This window comes from Xiphophorus couchianus, chromosome 7, assembly GCF_001444195.1.
Source record: "Xiphophorus couchianus chromosome 7, X_couchianus-1.0, whole genome shotgun sequence".
In the NCBI taxonomy this organism is placed as follows: domain Eukaryota; kingdom Metazoa; phylum Chordata; class Actinopteri; order Cyprinodontiformes; family Poeciliidae; genus Xiphophorus; species Xiphophorus couchianus.
In genome coordinates this window covers 5248612-5270742 of record NC_040234.1, presented here as the reverse complement: position 1 = coordinate 5270742, position 22131 = coordinate 5248612, and the positions used below count along the sequence as shown (strand labels likewise).

At 39.5% G+C, this 22131-nt stretch overlaps 2 protein-coding genes across 6 annotated transcripts in view; one reads left to right on the top strand and one right to left on the bottom strand.

Moving 5' to 3' along the window:
• The window catches only part of enox1 (ecto-NOX disulfide-thiol exchanger 1), a 100791-nt gene that overhangs the window by 35490 nt on the left and 43170 nt on the right, over nucleotides 1–22131 (top strand). The window lies entirely within an intron of this gene.
• LOC114147725 (G2/M phase-specific E3 ubiquitin-protein ligase-like) lies at nucleotides 14951–19390 on the bottom strand. 3 transcript variants are annotated; one of them, XM_028022298.1, is made up of 7 exons: nucleotides 17981–18465; nucleotides 17808–17894; nucleotides 17301–17554; nucleotides 17069–17197; nucleotides 16372–16509; nucleotides 16130–16247; nucleotides 14951–15783 (listed from the first exon to the last, which is right to left on the bottom strand). In XM_028022298.1, the coding sequence occupies exons 1-7, from the start codon at nucleotides 18255–18257 to the stop codon at nucleotides 15566–15568; spliced, it is 1221 nt and encodes a 406-aa protein (XP_027878099.1). In that variant the 5' UTR covers nucleotides 18258–18465; the 3' UTR covers nucleotides 14951–15565. The 3 variants fall into 3 exon arrangements, with proteins under 3 accessions (XP_027878099.1, XP_027878101.1, XP_027878100.1); XM_028022299.1 differs by lacking the exon at nucleotides 14951–15783 and having other exon boundaries at nucleotides 15794–16247; nucleotides 17981–18466; XM_028022300.1 differs by lacking the exons at nucleotides 17301–17554; nucleotides 17808–17894; nucleotides 17981–18465 and adding an exon at nucleotides 19088–19390.

Here is a 22131-nt window from a genome sequence, read left to right as displayed (position 1 = left end):
CAGCAGCTCTGGAGGAGGCGTTCCTCACTGTAAGGATTTCAGGGGAATGGTCCGTCATGCAGGCGAGTGATTCTGTTGACACGCGGATGTTTCTTTTTCTGTTTTCTGTGTTGTGTTGTTTGTGTTTTGTGGAACATTATTGAAGCTTTTCTCAAAGCCTTTCGGCCTCCTTTTCCTGTTCCACCTGATTTGAGTCTTCTGTTGGTTAAACGTCCAGCAGTCTGAATTGTGTTTCCTATTCTCTCTGCAGTGTCGGGGAGGGGGGGAAGAGTTGTATCTATGAGTGTTTGTGAATAATTTACAGTGGTTTGGTTCAACCTTGAGGTGACCTGAACATGCACTGATGTCTCTGCTGCCACCTCAGATAACACTTGTCTGAGAGCGTGCTTGACTTTTGTGTCTCTGTGGTCTGTGTGGGAGACGTGGGGTTTGAGTTTGTCCTCCACTCCGGCTCGGTGCGTTACGCCCGCCGGCGGAAACGCCACTGTCAGATCCGTGAGTGTGGTCATGCAAAAAAGAACAAAAACCATGCTTACAAAGTGGAAGAGGTGCTTCACTATGAACTAGAAACACCTCCTGGATGAGCTACTGGAGGACTTCAGCCACTTTTAGCTTCACTAGCTGGGTTTTCCATTAACGGTAAAATTGCGAGTGTCAGGTCTGGTTGTGCTTCATCCACACCTTGATCTCCCATAAGAAGTGATGATGAAAGTGGCATTTACATAAAGCTGTGAGTCATTGGCATGGCAGTGAAAGGAAAAAACCATAACGACTGATGACCTCACCCAGAGGAAGGAGGTAAAGGATGAAGAGGATGGGGCCGAGGACTCACCCCTGAGGAACTCCACAGGTGAATGTGGATTTGATGTGGAGATGAATTCTGTCTGGTCTGTGTTGTGACATTTTACACTGACAGCAGTTGTTGATTGATAGCAATCGTTGCCAGAGAAACCGGAGGTCCACAGAACCCGTCGCCGTCCTTAAGACTACGAGGACTGGACATTTTTGCTTGAGCTGTTTGAACCAATGGTTGTTGCACGTTATCGTACCCAAGAGGGAACCACATTTGTGCAGGTCCACAACTATTTCCCTGATTTCTTTTGTTTTTCCCATGGTGTCGCATCAAGAAGTAGTGTGTTCCCCTAAAATGCGGTAAATCCACAGAAGCTCCTCCGAATTCCTCGAATATCCCCGTCGAAAGATGCCACGTTTTTTAATGACTTATCAGGTGAACAAACTTATTCAGCTGTGATTTTGATTTCTTATCTAATGGAAACACCACAACTGCGAAATCGTGCGTTTACCACATGAGCGTAGCACCAAGAAAGTTTTGCTCAGATTTGTAACGGAAACGAAGCTCAAGTTCAGGAGAAACACAAAAATAACTTCTTCTTTTTTACACAAACAGATATTAATAGAAATATATACCATGCAGAAATCCTTTCAAATTCAACACATACAACACTACACCTCCATAAATATCAGTTTCTCTTTCACAAAAGAAGCTCGTCTGCAGGGTTTTGATGAAATGATGTTTTGTTTTTTTTCTATCCTGCCGTCTCTTTGATTGGGTCACAATAAAAAGTCTCACACCGGCTGACAAATTACTAGATTAGCAGCACAACGCAGCAACAGAACAGCGCCTCCATGCTTCATAAAGAGCCTCTCTGCGTGAGCGTGGGAGGCTTTGTGTGCATGAGGGGAAACCTTATCGCCTCCTGACCTGATGCTCCCTCTGATCTCCCCTCCTTCCTCCCCTCCACCATCTTCATTCTTGAGTATGACGAGAAGTTGCTACCTGCTCGCTGATTAAACGTCTCCACGCAACAGCGCTTCCATCTACAGAGCGATCTCGCGCGGTTAGTCGATGTTTCTGAGATGAACCGGAGATTTTACTGTAGTGAGATTCTTGTCTGTTTTTTATTTATTTCTTTTTCAATCGTCAGTTGTGTGCCTTTATTTGTCTCGTGTCGATGCTTTCCGGGCCGCCGCATGCTGAGTAAACGAATAAGCGAAGCGCGTTAAACACGCAGCCAGGTAAAGTCGCTTTCAGCCAGGAGACGCTCGGCTGTTTGCGTGACTCTTCGCGGCGACGTGGAGCAAACCCAGCTGAATAAACTTTACTGGGTTTTAGTGTTTTCTGATGGCAAAATTGCTCCGCGCCCACATCAGAGACTACAACAAAGCATGCCTTCGGCGGGAAGGAGAAGAAGAAATAAAAGTTCCCCGCTGGGAAGCCCTTCACTCTCAGGCTGTTCCTCCAGCAATAAAAGACTCATTTGGACGAAGCCGTAATCTGTTTTCCTTGTTTCCTTCCTTGTTTCCAGAGCCGCGGCTCGTCTGCAGCGTCAGCAAACTGTGAGAGGAAACGGGAATCTGAAGGTGAAGCGAAGGTCTGCCGTTGCTCTCCTTGACGGAGTGATCAGAGATTCCTGTTTGCTAGCAGAGGCTGTGATACGCCTTGTTTACAGCTAATGGAGGCGATGTATCGTTGTTTATGCAAGAGGATTAGGGTCACTGAGAAAAAAAAAGAGTTCTCATCCAGGAACCCTCTTCATTTTCCTCTGTGCTGATTGGCTGGAGATATGTAGGACATTGGGTATTAGCTTCGGGGATATTGCCAAGACCGTTTCCTCTGTGCGTATTAATGCATATTAAGGTATATTTGGTGTCTGAAATATCACAATAGGCTGCTGTTAGTGCTTTTAGAGGGGATTTTCTTTATTTGTTGACTTTAGTTACTCACCAGTGGTTTTGGTCCTTCGCATCTACAAATTATCTGGGGTCCGCCAGGGTTTCCTCCACTGTAGTTGATCACGGCGCACCCTTATGCTAGCCGTAATGATAGTTTGAAGTGAATTGAAATATGATAAAACGTTAAAATTGACATTATTTTGAAAAGCCAACACCGAAGCCTCCTGCCTGAAGCTGGTTACTGTGCGCTGCAGAAACATAATGGAAGGTTAAGTTGACTGTATTTTTAGTTCAGGTCTGAGAAAACGACCCTAGTATTAACGTATGTTGTATTTGAATAGAAGGTATGTAGCTTACGGTTCTTTATGTTTTGAAGGCTCCTTGGTATTTAATCAGCAGCATCGTCTCAGCCAACCACCATGGTTTAAAGGGGCAGTATCATGTAAAATCAACTTTTTAAGCTTTACATTATGTTATAATGTTATTCCCTCCTCAAAAACACACCTGGAGTGTTGCCTTGATTCTTTCATGCATGTTTGAGAAATCCTTTAATCTCCCCTGGCAACCATTCAGCTGTGCAAAACGACTCATTGGACTTAGCTCCGCCTTCAGGGTCGAAGCTCCTCCTTAGCGCTTTAGTTTCCAAGCTTCTGAGCTTCTGCCTCACAGAGCAGCCCTCCCCTGTGATTCCCCCACTCAGCTCCTTCAGACTAGCCAGCAGCAATTAGCAAACACCTGGTGCAATTGCGGCTCTACTGAGCTCATTATAGGAGCTACTTCTCACTGCAACGCTGGTAAAAAGGTAGGATTAATAGAGGAGCCATGTTGTGATGACTCCCTGAAGGCGGAGTTTCAGAAAGAGTGGGACAGAGACCCAGTTTCAAGGTATTAAATTACAAAGTCAAATTTCTTATAAATTCTATTTGACACATACAGCATTTTTATAGCAACTTAGTTACCTGATTTTATGTCTATAAAATGGGACTCTATGCCTGGAAAGCACATAATACTGGCCCTTTTAGAAAGAATCCTAGAAGAAACCCTGTCCTCTGTTGTGTACTCAATATAATACCAACATATAAAAACAACCCTACGTAGTTTATTCTTCTTAACATTTTACACACAATGGCGTTAAGCTGCACTGAATCCTGCCATGAAGAACCAAAGCAGAGCTAGCTTGTCTGTCCCTGCCGTAGACCTTTCTGGAAGCAGCAAATTCACTGAGGATAGGTCGTTTTATTTAACCGATGTGAAATGATCTCTGAGTGTGTATGTGTGTGATATTTATCGCTCTGCTCCTAAGAGGTCAGACTCGCGCTTTGACCAAAGAATCGTTCAGTCTGCAGTCTGCAGCTCAGACTGCAGACTGAACGCTCCACCCAGTCACAAGCCGGCAGCACTTAGGGAGAAGACGGAGCCAGACCTCAACAGAGACTCTCATATGATCATTGACCTGAGGGGAGAGATAAATGACTCAGACTGACGGAACAGGACTTTGCTTCTTCTCTTTCTTCAAGTTTAATAAACAAGAAATATGTGCTGATGTGAGATCCCAGGGACCGTGAGAACATCTGGACGGCTCTAAAAACGTCCGTCTCAGAGCAACGACCCTCAGGGCCGAGTCTTGGCTTCGGGTCTCCCGAACAAAATCCGATTAAGGCGGGGAGCTGGGGAACGGGTAACATCAGAGGTGGGAATGGAAGGAAGAGTGTGTGCTGAAGGTAGAATAGCTCTTATACAGTTGAACTGACCTCAGCTTTGGCAGAGAAATTGGGGTTAATGCTCATTTAATTCATTCCACGCCCTCCCTTAAGTCTTTGACACCAACTCACACTCGCACAAGCTCCAGCGCTAAAACCGAAAGCCAAAACATCTGGACTTCTCATCAGATTTCTGAAAGCCTCTGCAGAATGAAAGGCTTTTATTTTTATTTCTCCTGCCTTTTCGTCCAGTTAGCTATGTATTTATCTGTAAGAGTCGGTCTCAACCTGAGCTTTTGCGCTCTGTCGCGCGATGGTGGTTTGGTTATTAGGTGCATCCAGGTGGCAGTGTGTCTTATAAAAAAAGAAAAGTGGGCATAAGAAACTTCTTTGGAAATCAAAGTGTAAGTTAGTCAGAGGAAGACATTACACCCCGACACTCTGGACCAGGTGCATTACAAATGTCCGCATATCTTTGTTGATGTTCCGCTAATGTTGAAAAAACACAGTTTTGCACTTGCAGTGTTTCCATTAAATAGGAAGTGAAATCAAAGTCCCACGTCAATTAGTTTGTGAAATAAGTCATTAAAAATCATGGTAGTGATGGACGTAAACAGTTATGAGAAACGCTCATAATTCAGTCATGGTTCTAGCACTCATCATCTATCAGCCAATCAGAGGAGACGTTGTCATCGTATTCAGGCGTTGGAGCATTAAGCCCCTTACGCCTGGGAGCGGCTGCGTCTGAGGCGTTTTGGGAAAACTGTAGTCTGCGATTTTATAAAAGAGTTGTGGATTCAACACGTTGGAATGATACAAAACTTTTTATGAACTTTGTGATGCTGAGAGAGCTCTGGGGGAGCCGGCTGCATACTGTCCAAAGAAAACAAAACTGAACCATCATCCTCCCACCACTTCCTGTCGTCTTCTTCCTCATCATTTTATTTGTTTATTTACCGTTCACCCTGTTCTGTTGCATCTTTTCATCTGATATTAGTTGTCTTATTGTTCCCAGTGATTAGTATGGGAGGATGGAGCGACGATTCAATCCCACCAGCAGTGGAGTTTATATAGAGGACCACAAAGCCAAGCTTTTATTTTGATATTCCACTTCCACCATTTGTATGACTAAATATTTACTTAGCTAATACTTAGCTACTAGCTAAATATTTAGGTTTAAGCCAGTAAAATATTAGCTAGCTAAATATATAGGTCCAAGCTAGCGCAGATTATGACTGTTAATTTCTGACTTAGTAACTTTACATATGGCACCCCAAAGAAATCTGGTTCTCCCATTAAATCTGTTTCTGTGTTATTTACTAGTTCTGCTTCTTCCTGCTCTGTACAGTAACAAAGCAGCTGCAGGTTGCTGAGTTTGCTGAAGCAATTTCTTCCCCAGTTGCTTATGTGACCGGTGGACCTCTGCGTTGTGTGTGTTATGTGGTGATCGGACAAACCACAAAACACCAAGTCTGGGTTTGGAGGCGCTCTCCGTTTATTGAATCTGTCAATCGGGAGATATTAGCATTAGCACATAGCATGTGCTCCAGTTCTCCAACCCGATCTATACAAAATAATAGTGTTAGCATGCATCAAATGTTATAAAGGCGTAATAGCAACTCAGATGAAACTATCCAAACACCTATTGTTAATACAGAAGGAAAAATAAACATTTGAACAATATAAATGAAAGGATTACAATGTATTATAAAACTTGCCTCTTCCCAGTGGAACGAGTAACAAAAGGGAAGAGAAAATTAATAACTTAATATTCATAATAGTCTTGGAGGACCCCAAACAAAAGAAGAAGAAAGTAGGGTGGAGCTGAAGGACCAAACCCCCCATAGCAGAGGAACACAAAGACAGACAAGAGGACAAATAAATTAAAGAAAACATTTTGTGAAAATATACAACTAACAATATGGACCCAGTTACACTTAGCATATAAACTCCAGCATTTTTGTGGTGGTGCTGCCTCAACGTTCGACGCTGCAACACGGAGATGAGTTGTGCCACTTTTAGTTTTCCTTGATTGTAATTAGAGGGGATGGGAACAGACGGCGCCGCCTCACCCCGGTGCTTCTGTCAATCAGCCCATTTAGCATGACTACGGTACAAGGCTGTGATCACACACATCCTCAGACGCACAGCCGCTGGTTTCTGTCTCCATTAGTTTTCGAATCCTGTCATTCTCACTTAGCCTGCGCTGTTTGATTTATTTATTTAGCTCCACCTTTTCTCCTCCCCCACAATGCTAACAACCACGTGGAAACTGATAGCAGCACTGCGTCGCCGTAGCGACGGTACGACTTGGACGTCAGAATGCAGATTTAATACCAAAACATAAGAAAAATATTAGTTTATACACTTCTGAGTCAATAATGAGGAGAATGATATATTGTTAGCAGATTGTGTTTAATGTATAAAGTCATTAAAATTGATTTTGTAATGGTTGAGAAAAGGACAAGTTCATATATGATTTTCTCTTCTTCCTGCTCCATTTTGTAAAGTAAGAGTTGCGAGAGAATTATTGATGAAATTTGTTAAATCAAGTGAGCAAACTGGTCGCTTTACATAATTAATGCAACTTATTACTTAATTATTTAACGTGACTGTAAATAGCATAATATAAACTAATCTTACTTATTTGACTTTTGTACTTAGTTTGATCATATCCTAATTCCAGGATGTGAACTGGAACGTCTAACGGAGACCTTGTTCTAAAAAATATTCATATAATTTCACATATGTAAATATGTGGATATTGAATTACAGGAATGAATAAATGTAGTTGGACAACATTTCACAGATGGTTCAGTTTATATCTCTGCACAGTGTAACCTTGCCTATTTATGGTTCCATTTGCAAATTGTTCTGTGGAGTGTAACTCTGACTTATTCATGAACAACGCGCCTATTTGCGTATTTTCCTATAGAACATATCTAAAATGCTCAAAGGAACATTGTAGCTTTGGAAGATGAAATACCCATGTACTGATTGGCTGGGCAGATATAATAATGACCATGGATGTTAGCTTCTGCGATAGCGCTAAGATGGTTTCCACTGAGCGTATTAATGCATTTTCAGGTATATTTGGTGTTTGGACTTTTAAAATAAGCTGTTATAAGCGTCATTCAAGGGGGTCTCAGGTATTTGTGTATGTTAGCTAGTCACAGACGGTTGGTCCCTCAGATCTGCAAAAACCACAAAGCCACTAAGTCAACACGTAAAACACACATACCGTCCAGTTAATAACTAAAAGACTCGTGGTTTTACACCTTTAAAGAGTAATGATACTTTTACCTTTAATTACCATGTGTTTATTAGTATTAATGGCCAGGCTAAGAGATGAGATTAGGCAGGACTCTCCATGAATTATGACGTTTGCAGATGACGTTGTGATCTGACTGAATATTTCAACAATATAAGGAAAGACTGTGCAAAGCCTCGTCGCCAAACGGAAAAGATCATTTAAAGAGATTTGTAATGAAACAGTAAAGCAGAGGTCACCAATCTAAAGTTTAATTATGAAAAATAAACGCTTATGTCAGTCATTTTCATTCCCAGTCTCCACTGTGTGAGGTAATCTTTGGGAAAGCAGCATTATATTTGGTAAAAATGTATCCATATGTTTTTAAATTGGGGCATAAATCTTACTGGCAGGCAACCTGATTATCATTAAACTGATAACGACGTCAGGAGTTTTTTATTTCTCATCTTTATTTTTTTTAATCACCTGTCTAAAATAATGACCTAAGTCCTTTTTTTTCTTAATGTGATTTTGGCAAAAAAAGACACACACAACTTCTTTCTTTCTAAAATATGTTTTAGGCCAAAATATCACTTTTATGGCAAAAAACATTGGGCTTTTTCTTTTTTGCTAAGTTGATCATTTGACACTGTTTACCTCCTACAACACAACAACTTAAAGCGATATATGGATAAAATCTGTCCAGTCCGTATGGTTTAGTGCTTTTGAGTCAGCCATCCTCAGCGTGGACGCCCTCTCTCTGTTCCAAACGGACTCAGCCTGTCCTCAGCTTGTAGGTTCACCAAGTTGAGTTTGGATATAAATCTCATGTGTTGCTCTGCTTCCACATCATGGATGCTCTTTCGCAGTCCAGATCTGGCCAGCTCTTTGCTTTTGTCCACCAGAAAAACGTAAATATTCACAGGCAGGATTTATTTGCTCATTCTGTGTGTGTGTGTGTTTGCCAGTGAGTGAGCGATGCTAATTGGTCTGTCCTGCAGAGCCCGGTCTGTCAGCGACAGAAGGGAAGGTGTTTAAAATGCAGAGAGCAGTCACGGCTGGAGGAATTCTAGCTACAGCCCTCCACCTTCCCCCCAAACACCTCCTCCTTCTCTCAGTCTTTTCGCTGCTCCATCTTCCCCCCTCCCTCCTCTCTCTCTTTCCCTCTGAAGCATTTACCTTGTCTTCTCTCTTTCTCTTCTCCCCTGTTTGCCATTTCGGTTTCACTTCTTCCTCCAACACCATCTGGTCATTTTCTGTGACTCAGCGCTGTGGCCTGCAGGAGGCTCTGCCACACACACACACACACACACACACACACACACACACACACACACGCACACACACACACACACACACACACACACACACACACACCCCGACCTGTGACATTTAAAATCCACTGCCCTAGAGATGTGTGTGTCAGTGTGTGATACTGGGCATGTTGTGCAGACATTCTAAACATTTTTGAAATCAAGCCTGTCATCTCTTCACAGCCACCGCTGCAGGTCGCTCCAGGGCCCTCTAGTGGCAGGAAGTAATTATGAGGTTAGAATTGAACAGTGAGCACACAAAATATTTTATTGGCTTACAGAAAAAATATAAAAACATTACCCAAAATAATAAAACCCAGTCATTTACTTGACTTGTGCTACTAAAAATAAAAATCCTGGGCTATCTTTTTGGCTGCGTTTCTGAGGAAATCGGTGTAACAAGCTAAATGTATTAGCGATGTTAGCCTGACTTTTTAACTCTTGGATGGTTTAGCAGCTTTTTTACTGGCAGCAAAACCTGGACATTCGTTCACTATTTTCCCCACATCATAGTTGAAGGAGTAATTCTGATTTTTTTAAGTTAGCTTTTTTAGGGAACCAGGATGGAAGCCTAGCTTAACATGACTAGCTTATTAGTTAGGCTGACTCGTAAGCTAGTTAGCTGCTTACTATTCAGTTAGTAGCTAGCTACTAAGACAGTAAATAGTTTTCAAGCCAGTTGGTAGGCTAATTAACAAGTAAGCTAATCAGCCTACCAACTAGGCTAACTAGCTTAGATGGCCAAACTAGTAATCTAGATAGGCTAACTAGCTAGCTACTAAGTTAGTAGCTAGATTTATCAGCTTTTTAGGTTTTAAATAGCTGATTTAAGCTGTTTAAATGCTTAAAACATCTCAAAGTGTAATGTTTATGGTCATGGGATAAGCTCCACAGTTTGTGTCCAGGATGGACACAAACTGTTTAGACTTCTACTGTCAGGTTGGTGCTACAGATAGCCGCCACAAAGACAAGCAACCAGCACGCTTAAGGGATTTTTTCGTGGTGTGTTCACATATTTTTGGTCATTTACACTCAAAAGTGTGACTGGACTAATTTAATATTTACAGAATAAATCACTGTAGCCTATCCATAAAAAAGGACTGTGTGTCGTGTGGTGTATTATTATGCTTTTCATAAAATAATTATTTATCAATTGCATTTTGCTTATTTCTGTATAAACACAGAAATTTATACAGCTTTATCAAGTTTATTTCTGTATACTTAGTAGAACATAATTACATTTAATCAGTAAGGTCAGGAATATTCAGTAATCAATAAATTCTTCCCAATGAGAACTCTTTGGTTTTAATTGCCGTATGCTTCCACCCCAGGAATTGCGCCACACAAACATAAGTTGAAGTTATTAAAATCTATTCAATTATAATTATTGGCACTTTGTTACCTTTTTTTTTTTTTAAATCAACAATGTTCACACTTTTCTGTGTTCTAAATTTTTAAAATGTTAGTAATGTTGCTTTTACTTAAGCAAATACTACCAAAGTATCATGAGAAAATTGTATTTTATTATGCCTTAAAATACGGCGAAATGCAAACCTAAATTAGAAGAAAAATCTCCGTCCATATTTGTTACTGGCGTCCTCCTTTGTCGGCCTGGTCAGTTTCACAAGTTTTCTCTTTTTGCAAAGCTGGCACTTATTTTGACCCCCCATAGCCCTCCTCCTCTCGCCGCGTCTCTGGCCCTAAGTGGATTAAATGGATTCGAAACACGAGCCAACAGAAGCCGCAGCCACACTAAGAGCATTGCCTGAATTATAAGCAATCCACGGCGGATTGATTTTGCAGAGTAAAGAGCCGGAGCGTTGTAACTGAGATGCATGGAGCGTTCTTGGTAATGTGGCTCTGTCATGTTGACCCAAAAAGGTCCATTATCAGTCTGCTGAGAGAGGTTCATCTAATGTGCAGCACAGTTTTTGAAAGCTAATGGTGATACCTTTGGAAGAGAGTGACTATTTTCTGGTTGTAAACTGGTCTTGCTGGGGGGGATTCTCACCTAACTGGTTGATTTGTGCTTTCATACTTGGTTGACTGTGCCAGCAAAGTGAAGTTTACACTGTATCATTTGCTTTACAAATTGTTCTTCGCTTGAAAGGATCCCCGGCTGAGCCATTTCCTCTGGTAAAATTAAAATCTTCCTACCTCAGAGGAAAAACCAGGTTTATTATATTTTTTTTACTAAGAACTAACTTTGTGTTGTGAAAAAAAAAGACTTGAAGCAGTGCCTTTCTACTTAAACTTCATGCTCATTTTCAGGGATGCACCGATAAACTTTTTTCACTACCGATACCGATATCTGAGGCTTAGCATCGGTCGATACTGATCTGATACAGAAAAACAGAGATGAATTGACTGAGAATGTTTCTTTTTTTAAAAACAAACATAGACGACTAAAAGAAGACGCTAAAAATATCTCTTTTGTTACCACACAGATAGTTTTTTTTATTCTAATAATGGTAACGTTACAAACGTACCACCAGAAAACAGTTGTAGTTAAAATGACATGAAGGAGTACTACAATGTACAACAGGCACATCTAGCTAACAAGTGACCAAAGGTTAGCTTGGACTAAAATTAGACTGCTATGGAGTTGATGTCAGCAGGTTAATATGGCGGTACATAAGTTAAATGGTTAAAGCGTTGTGTTGTATGAGCTTTTAAACAACTTTATAACAAGAGATTAAGGGTGTTTTCACACCTGATAGTCTGGTAGACTTGGTGTGATTGAGGACCAAAATTGCTAAATTTGTTATATTTTCAGCTGGTACAGTTTGTGTTCAAACTAATAGAAAAACCTGTTCAACCTCCTCACCTGTGGTGGCGCTGCACCAAGAACAAACACAAGAAAACCTCAGAAGAAGACACTGAGGGCAACTTTCTTCTTCGCAAAATGGAAACAAAAATGGAGTGGCGTCAGATTTCAGCAGTTGTTGGATTTCTCTTTTGTCGTTGGTGAAAGGCCATTAGCCTTTTCTCCTGCTAGCGCCAGACTAGACCACGTTTGTTGTGGTTGTATTTACCCAGAATGCCCTGTGCTTTAGTCCGCTTCCTGGTTTAAGAGCGGTCTGCAGTCTGCTTGGCATTCACATCTGAATAGCGACAGAGTTCACTTCAACCGAACCGAGACGTTGGGTGTTACGTCCGCTTCTTTGATACGCATTACAGTTCGATTACGAGTTCACACCTCGCCAAACGGACCGGACTTTCTAGGCAAACGGACTGGAGTTTTATTAAAGCGGACTAAACAGGGCTGGTGTGAATGCGCCCATAGAGTTTGACTGCAAATTAAAAAATTGACAAAAATGAAATGTAGTTGTAGTAGTAAAATCCTCACATAAAGAGTTTTGTTATCTGTTCTCTATGAGCTTTAGCCGGTAATTATGTGACTGAAAATAAGTATTTTGTTCCAACATGTCCTCCGCTTCCATATTGCATGAGCTGGAAACTGCTAATTTTAGACAAACCATAATCATAAGTCTGATTGCAGGATATAACTACACAGGAAAGAGATGATAAAGATGTATTGCGTTTAATTTCCACTGCAGATTCTAGTCTCTGAAATTACAGCCGTCAATATCACAGCCACTGTTTTAACAGATGCGTTTCCTGACTTGTTCTTCAGGCCGTTTGCTGAAACCATCTACGTTCTGTTTATAGAAAGGAAACCGCCGCCACCATCTTTCCTTTTCACCGGCGCCCATTAGCATGTTAAATGCAAAATGCTCCCCTTCTTTTTTGCGATCATTACAGGGCCGGAGCCTGGCCTGTTTCCCTGCTCGGTGATTTGATTGGACCTGATTGGATTTGCTGCCTTGGCTGCAGCCCCGTCTCCCTGCCTCTTTCTCTCCGTCTCTGTAGTTAATGGAGCCTTTCTAAAGGCTTTATTAGAAGTAATTTGCTGCAGCGAGTGCTGACTGATATCTGGGCCGTGACCCTGTCTCTCGGCTGAAGGGTAAAGAGGGAGTCCCAGTCGCAGTGGAGATGGCAGGCCCTGCACTCTGTCCATAGATTAGAGTTTCTGCCCTCCATGCAGAATGCATTGAAGAACTCTCAGGAACGGACGGCGAGGAACCGGGAGATGACAGTGATCACTAACAGAGATGTGTTTGGATGGGATTAACCCATTAAGTGAAATTCTCATACAGACAAGAATGACTAAAATGATTATTCCTTTAACATAGGCATCTCTTTGGTGAATGTTTGGGACTAAGTCAGCTAAGTATGTCTTAAAAATGCAAGTATTATGTCAAATCTGCTTTTCATTTTTGAGCTTTATGTCATTTTATAATGTTATGACCTCATCAAAAACATACCTGGATGAGAAATCATTTAATCTCCCATGGCAACTATTCAGCTGTGCAAAACACCTGGGTGGACCTAAAGAGCCACTTTCGAAAGCTGCTACAATTTTCGAGCTTCCAGCCCTCCCTTGTGATTTCCGCACTCAGCTCCTTCAGACTAGCCAGCAGCAATTAGCAAACACCTGCTGGAACTGTGTATCTGCTGAACTCATTATAGGAGCTACTTGTCAGTGAAACACTGGTAAACACGTTGTTAAAGGGTTAATAGAGGAGCCATGTTGTGATGACTTCCTGAAGGCGGAGTTTCAGAAAGAGCAGGAGTTCCTTAAAGAGACAGAGACCCAATTTCAAGGCGTTAAATCATAAAGTCATATTTATTTTAAGTCATAATTTATACATATAAATAGGATTTCTATAACTGAAACTAACATAATTACTTGATGGTGCTATAAACTGGCACTATGTGCCTTGAAAACAAGTCGTACTGTCCCTTTAAGCAAATCCAATGCACATATAGGCCTGTCACAATACATTTTTCTGGACAGCAAATTGTCCCAGAAGTTATTGCGGTAAGCAATATTTGTGTTGTTTTCAAACACTAGATTGATAATTACAGGGTTAGGGTTAGGGTTATACAACTTATACAACGTCAAGTGTAACCGGATCCCTTCTGCGTTGTGCTGGTTATTAGATGTTAGTCAGGCCGTGACTCTGTTTGGCTTTCAAAGATTTATTCTGACGAAAATATCCAACAGAAAAACAATAGTTACAAGCTGCCCGCTCCAAGTCCTCTCCCGCAGGACAACATGACAAAAGGCCTCGGGATCATGTCTCACATTAAATAAAATAAACCTTTTTTATACAACATACCTGACGAAAATATCCAACAGAAAAACAATAGTTACAAGCTGCCCGCTCCAAGTCCTACACAAACAAAAATACATAACAGAAATTAACTTAATAAATCTACAAATAAACTGGAAGTATTTAGATAGAAAGTAAATAGGACACACCTCTCCCGCAGGACAACATGACAAAAGGGGAGGGCCTAAGGGACGCAAACATTTTAAAGTTGTATAACCCTGACTGACGAACAAATGGCAGCCTTAAGAAATGCAGTAAACCCAAAAGCCACATCACTGTCATCTGGATGTGACATTTATATTGCTGCAATTCAGTTTTGCGAGCAGTTTTTTACTATGTGAAAGTTATCCATTTTACGGAAGCGTATTGCTATCACGCAGGGAAAAAAATTCGAGCTATCACATTGAGACGTGATAGTTATCTTGTTAAAACGTGATAATTTTATGTCCAGGAAGTGGCGGTATTATGCTAGGCTAGTACAGTGGCTAACAGGACTTGGTCAAGTTTCCCTTCACAATAGCATAATACCGCCACTTCCTGGACATAAAATTATCACGTTTATACAAGATGCGTATTATGTTTTAACAAGATAACTATCACGTTTTAATAAGATACGTATGACGTTATAACGTGATAGCGCTCAATTTTTTTCCCCTGGATTATAGCAATAAGCTTCCGTACCAGTTTCAAAATTCACCATTTATGAAATGTAAAGCAAAATGCTGATCATGTTACCACAAAGGTGAATTTTAGTGTCTTTATGGTAGACATGTTTAAGAACTAAAATGTTCTAAATTTGTAATTTGATTGTTTTTTACTCAAAAGGAACCTAGTAGGTACATTTGTACATTGTTGTAGGACTTTAAATTTCTTGCATTATAAGAATCAGAAAAAGCTTTGTTTGTCTTATGCAATTTATTTTCTAATACTTCAAGCATATATGAACTCATCTAAGTACATTCAATAAAATTTTGCATAAAAAACAATTTCAGTTTCATATTTAAAACTGCCTGTACAAACAGTACTAACTCAGAGAAATTAAATACCTACTCTGAACATTGTCACTCTAGTTCCTCTAGTTTTGAATGTGACAAAACTAGAGGGAGGAACTAGAGTAACACAACGTTACTCTCAGTAATACATATGATTACTATGTATCATATGTATTACATAGCAATCATTCATTCATATGAATACATACATATGAATACATTCATACTGTATGTATTCAATTCATATTCAATACATTCATATGTATACATTCATATGTATTGAATCACATGTTCAATTCATATGATATGTAATTATCTGACAAAATCAGAAAATTGAACTGATTCTACATTTCAACAAAACTGTTTCATTTGAACAAAGCTGCTTCACAAAGAACTGCTACAGTTTAAATGTAGATTTTTTTTTTTTAAACAGCATTCAAAGCAAGCCAAAGCCAGTTTGCGTAGAGGAAATGCATGCTAAAAACTCATCACTGAAAGATTTGTAACTCCTGTAGTGACAAGGAATTCTTAGCATTTCGTAGCAAGTGGCAGCTGTTGGGTATTTTCCATGAACAATATCCACAGACAGACTTGATGGCAGATTTTCCCATCCGGTCCAGAATTTCATCATTTCTTTCAGTTCAGGTGGTGTGGCTTTGGAAGAGAACAAAGCCACAATCACATTTTCAATTCTAATTTACCACACACCCGCAACTTATGGATAACTTTGTATGTTTGTAAGACTAAAGTAACTGGAAATATTCAAGACAGTTTTACTTTTTATTAAAATCCACATCAGTTCTAGAGCCACATGTTGAGATAGAGCTAGACTGCACAGAGAAAATACACAAACATGCATGCAATTCAACTGTTTGAATTTTGAGCTAAGATTAAAACTGAATTGTGAGGTACCACTGCAAGCAACTAAGAAAAAAATTCTACAGGGATGTTTCATTGAAAAGTTATCTGAAAATCTCCAATCAGACACTGGTAACATTACCATTTGCAATGAACTGTTTCAGATATCCTGAAATGCGGCATCTGGTTTCCTTTGAGCAGTCGTCATCTTCATCACTTCCGTCATCTGTTTCTGGCCAAGTGATATGCTGAAGTACCACCTAAGTTTAGTAGAAAAAACTAATTGTGTTTAACAGAAGTTTGCAAAGAAAATCTTTTATATAAAAGGCATTTCATTAAAACAATAACAGATGCAACACCATAATTCCCGTTATTTAAATATACCTCTGGACACAGGAAGGCTTCCTCCCTTGGAAAAAGCAGCGGTACAGCATCAGGCCGCCGAGTTACCAGTGACCATATTGGGGTTTCTTTCAAGCCTCGTCTAAGCTGCTTTATTTGTCTTGCGACGCGTCCAAGAACCTATTTTAGAAAATGGTAATAGTTTATTTCTAAACAACTCATTTCATTACAGTCATTGTGGTGCTCTGGTAATTCAAACTAATAACAGGGAACAAAGCAGTATACAGTAAAACACAATGTGTATAAAAAAAATTTAATTCATGTGACACTGAAGATATGACAATCTTTACAATTAACAACTAATGTAAAAAGATTAATCTTTAAAAGTGAATCACTTGAGTTTTGCAAGACCTCAGAGAAAGTATGAGACTGTTCCTCAGGATAGGAGCTAAAGCTTAAGAAGCTGTCATTTGTCTGTGAGGCAATCTAAAGAAATTGAAATCTCCACAGACAGACAAGAGGTAGAATCTTCTTCAAAAGATTCTACCTCTTACCTTTGATTGTTTATAGAAAACACTTAAGATAAATTGGTGCCAGACTATTTAAAAATGTAAAAACAATGGTAAATCTGCACAATTCTTTATCCTTCTGTGTATCAAAATTGAATTTTAAATAAAATGTAATTAAAAACATAAGTTAAAGAAAAAAATACATGCAGTGGAAATGAATGCTGACTCACTGCATGAAGTAACAGCTTCTCAAAAAGCCACTTCCTATTGTTCTCTGTGGGACAAGGAAGGTCCCATGAATATGCCAAGCTCTGTACTCTTTCCATTTGAGTATCAGAGAGCCTGGATTCTCCTTCGAGCTGCAAAATACATCACAAAGAACTCAGAGGGGAAAAAAAGCAAGAAAGAACTAGAATAGCATAATACACATGAAATTCTATTTTTATGAATTGGGGGGCATACAGGACTGATGGTTTCCCTGATGTCTAGGTCTGGGCAGTCCTCCAGGGTGACAGTTGCTGTTTCTGGACTGCCGCCAAATAGAACATGAATAACAGCAGGACTAAGTCCTGACAGGCGTGGTCCTCCATGAAGGAAAGCGTGACCTATCATTCTGCCAGCCACTAAGAACATGTCACTTTCAACAAGAAAGTGAGAGGCTGATGGGACCCAGTGGCCAGGTTCTCCTTCGAAAAGTCGTGTAACAATGTAGTTTCCTGTTCAATACATCAACAATATAAGAAAATAAGTAATATTGATGCATAAAGACCAATGTTTAACCCTATACTGCCTCACCTATATTTTGGCTACACAGTGATTTAATTGATTTTTAGAAATATTGTACCTTCTTCATATCAAAATGTACAACAATACATGAAACTGAATGTTTGAATTATCATGATTAACCAACATTGAGCTTTTACACATGACAGATGTTTGTGTAATATAAAGTGAACACAAATGACATACCAAAGTTTATAGAAAAACCCGACTTCAATTTTTCCAGTACGGTTGAAAAAAAAAAGCGGTTTACACCTAGTCCAACAGCAACATCTCCTGCAAGGTAAATGTTTTCACAGGTCAAACATACTTCGAAATGAAAACAAGTTATGTGTAAAACCTGTAACTTTTAATTACTTTACCTTCAAGCCTACAATTAAGGGGGCATGCCCATTGCACATTTGGTCGCTTATAGAAGGAAATCAGAGCCATGTCTTTTTCTGCAGGGCTGTCTCTTAAGTCCATCTTCAACAGCAAGGGGTTCTCCATTGCATGTATTTGGAGGAAATGGTCTGCACAGCGAGAAATGGCCTTTGAAGCATCGCATATGGTATACCAGTCTAAGAGGGAAAAAAAATAAGTTAATGTAGTTACAGAAAAAAGTTTAAATTTGACACAATATTTGAAGAGCTTGGGCATCAAAAACAAAAACCAAAGTAAGGTCAGGGTAAAACAAATAAAAACATAAAATGTAACTTATTTTTTTTCAAAAGTGGTCAATACCAAGTAAGCGTTAGAACACATGCCAAATTGGAAGACAATTTCTGTGTAGCTGAAGTCAATGCTTGTGACTACCATTATTTGTGTCCTAAACAGATCTACATAAGCACTTGCTTTCAACCACACTCACCATCACTGCCTGAAGAATATAATGTATAATGTAACAGAACGAGGTTTTATACCGCAAAGTAAAAAGAATGTAAATTAATATTGTATATCAACACTTGTCACACACACAATGATGTTGTAATGACAATAAATGTCTTAATTCATTCATAAATGAAGTCACCTGAACAATACAGTAGCTGAACAGAATGGGGTTGTGGTTATAATTAATGTCGGTAGTTATCACAGCCCCTCCTTGAAGCACACAAGGCAGCCATATTAGCTTAGTACATTAGCGGTAGCATCTCCTGAAAAATTACGACTTTACTAAGACTGCCTGTCTCAGACTCACCTAAGACAACATACAAACAACCCAGAAAGTCGCCACCCATCAGTTCTCTTTCAAGATTCTAGACTTGACGCAAGTGGTATTTCTTTTAGAAATAAAACGGGGTAAATTGGGTGTGGGAGAGCGGGGAGGGGCTGGGGGGGCTAGGAGGTAGCGAGAAGTAATATGCCAGCACTACATGGTGTAAGATTAACAACGGCCCAAAACCGTGTTTTAAATCAAGATTTAAGGTAATGTATCAAACTTCATGCGCAAAATAAAATATACTACAGAAATATGAAAGCATTAAACTCACCGTTGGGTTTGCGTTCGCCTCCATGGTCGCCAGCCTCGGTGACGCTGGTATTTCTTCAATATGACGGTTGTGTCACGGGATTAGCTGGGAGCTGGAATCTGACATCCATTGCTAATGTCTGTGACCTGAAGTAACGTCGCCACTTTTACAGCGAATTTTTAGACGTTGAATTTGAGACAGCGAATTTGAGCAAGTTGAATTGGAGGACACTGAAAATATTGCGTTCGAATTTTGAAAAGTTGAAATTTTTTATATGCTGAATTTTTTAACACTGAAAATTTAAACTGTGAAAAATATGTATATTGAAAATTTGATCACTTTGAAATAGGAATGTGAATTTTTTTAATAAATGAAAATTGCAACCATGTACAAATAATGACACTGAATTTTTTTTTCATGTACAAATAATGACACTGAATTTTTTTTAGGTTAAAAATATATTCTGAATTTATTTTAACACTGAAAAAGTAAGCACTAATATACAACATTCAAATTTCAGAGGCATTTTTTATTCAAATTCTGATGGCACATATTTACTTCCATAAAAACACAACCAAAAACAATAAATAAAACGGAAATAAAACCCACACACGACCGAAACCATAAATAAAATGTTTAATGAAGACAACGTAAACACCAAAATATGAATCATCAGAATGCAAATTATTGAGCAATTATTTGATTAAAAATCGCTCGATAATGCGATTATTTGTTTAACTGCTTATTTCGACAGCCTCATGCACATGGCTTTTTCTTAACCTGCAATGAAGCATCAAGCCAAACTCATTAATGATAGGCTCAGAATTACAGATGGGAATTATCAGACTCTTTACACACTGGTCTTTCACACTGCAGCAGTAAAAATAGAAACTGATTGATGTTTCCAAACCTTCCCAAAATTGACTTTATGTTGAATGTAGCTCAGCACATCTAGAACATGCCTCCATTTAATTCTATAGATTTCCTGTCTGTGCTTTTAGGAAATAGGCAGGAGACTTACTTTTAGCTCATGAAACGTTGATGAGGCTTTATCAGGTAATTTTTTCAACAGTGACGTGCAGTTAAGTTCACATTCATATTTAGAAGGGATTAAACATGCAAATATGTGTGGGAGAATTTAAACTGGAACTGAACTAAAAAACTTGTTTCTGCCCTCTGACAGTGGAGCGATTTAAAGAGTAGCTGTGAACCGTAATTAAGCTACTTTTCTGCGTCAAATTGAATGTTTTGCGAATGTTGTGTAGAGGAATGTGTTTGAGCGTAATGCTTAAACAGCCGGTGTCAGTATCTTTTCATCTATCAGTAATCTGTTGAGCGGCGGAACGGTCCTGGAAACAGACAAGAGTATTTAGAAAGCTTCAGCGGGGACTGCTGAACATTTCTGATTCAGATGGAATTTGTGGAACATATTTTTAAAACCTGGAACAACATGTGTCTAAAAGAAGCAGAGAAGCATGACATTTTATACAGATTTATGGCTCAGTTTTTGAAAGACGGACATCCTGAGACTGATCAGGAGCACATGTGTCAGAAAGCACAGAGCTACTGCAAAATCCTCAGCTGCCTATAAGACCTTTCCTGATGGAAAACAGTCCCCAGATTAATATTAAAGCTGCCACGAAGTTCATTCTGCAAAGGCAGAAGCAGAACATGAAATATGGAATGTTTTCCCAGGTTATAAGTGAAATTATTTACCTGTGAACTAGCTAGTTGCAATAGCTAGCCAGTTCCAGTGGAAGACCTCTTTAAATTGGAAAAAGTAAAATAAGTTGCCAGAGGAACTAGTCTGTAAGCAGCCAGTGCTAACTAGCTGTTTCCACAGGTAGATTATTTCACTAAAAACAAGACCGTTTCCTATGTTATAATTAAAATACGTTGCCAGTGTAACTAGCAAGTAAGCAACCTAACCAGCTAGTTAGCAGCCCATGCCAACTAGCTAGCTCGACTGGCAGATTATTTGACCTATAACAAGATATTTTTCCCACGTTTTAAGTGAAAAGAGTTGCCAGTGGAACCAACTAGTAAGCAGCTTAGGCTAACTAGTTAGCTAGCAGCCCATGCTAACTAGCTAGTTCAACTGGCATATTATTTCACTAAAAACAAGATCTTCTCCCCATATTATAATTAAAATAAGTTGCTAGTGGAACTAGCTAGCAAGCAGCGGCTTACTAGCTAGTTCCACTAGCAACTTATCTCACTTATAACTAGATATATTTGATATTTCCCATGTTATAAGTGAAATAATCTGCCAGTGAAACTAGCCAGTTAGAAGCACTCGCTTGCTAGCTGCGCAGCATCAACTTGCTAAGCAACATTTGAAGCACTGCTTAACAGCTAGAATAAATTTGCTAAGTGGATGTGACGTTGACATCAACATTATGTGTTCTGTTCTTTATAAATATTTGAGATCCTCAAATAACAGAAACCATTAGCACGAGAATTTTAAAACCTACCTCCAGATTTCCAGAAACACCCAGATTTCTTACCTTTGTGGAATTCAGCAATCCAAAGTTGTCTGTTTTTATGCTGCTTGCGCCCAACTGAGAATAAGTATGTATGCAAATATGATTGTGCATCTCTGACTGTGTGTCTCAGTGTTATTTTGACAGAGCACCTCCTGCTGTTGCTTTGTGTGAAGGATTCAGAGATCAACTGAGCTCATGAATAATTTAGAGGACATGCGTTCGGCTGTGAATATTTCATAATGTGTGAAAGTGAGCAGAAACGCTCGGATTGTCGTTTGGCATCGGCCAGTCTGCTCTCAGAAGAACAAAAATGAGAGAGAGAAGTGTAGACAGGGGAAAATTACAGCAACCGCTTCCTTTTTTTTTTGTCATTTTAGTTTGAGAACAACTTGTGGCTCTTTTATCTCTTACGCTACAGCAGCTTTCACAAACCCTCAACACTTTATACAAAAAGCTTCTTTACTGGAAAACACATGATCAAAAGTATGGCTAAAACTGATCAAATGTTGGACAAAACTTTCAGATTTTGTCCAGGCACCATGTTGGTTCCCTGACAAAAGGACTACATCAATATGAGTC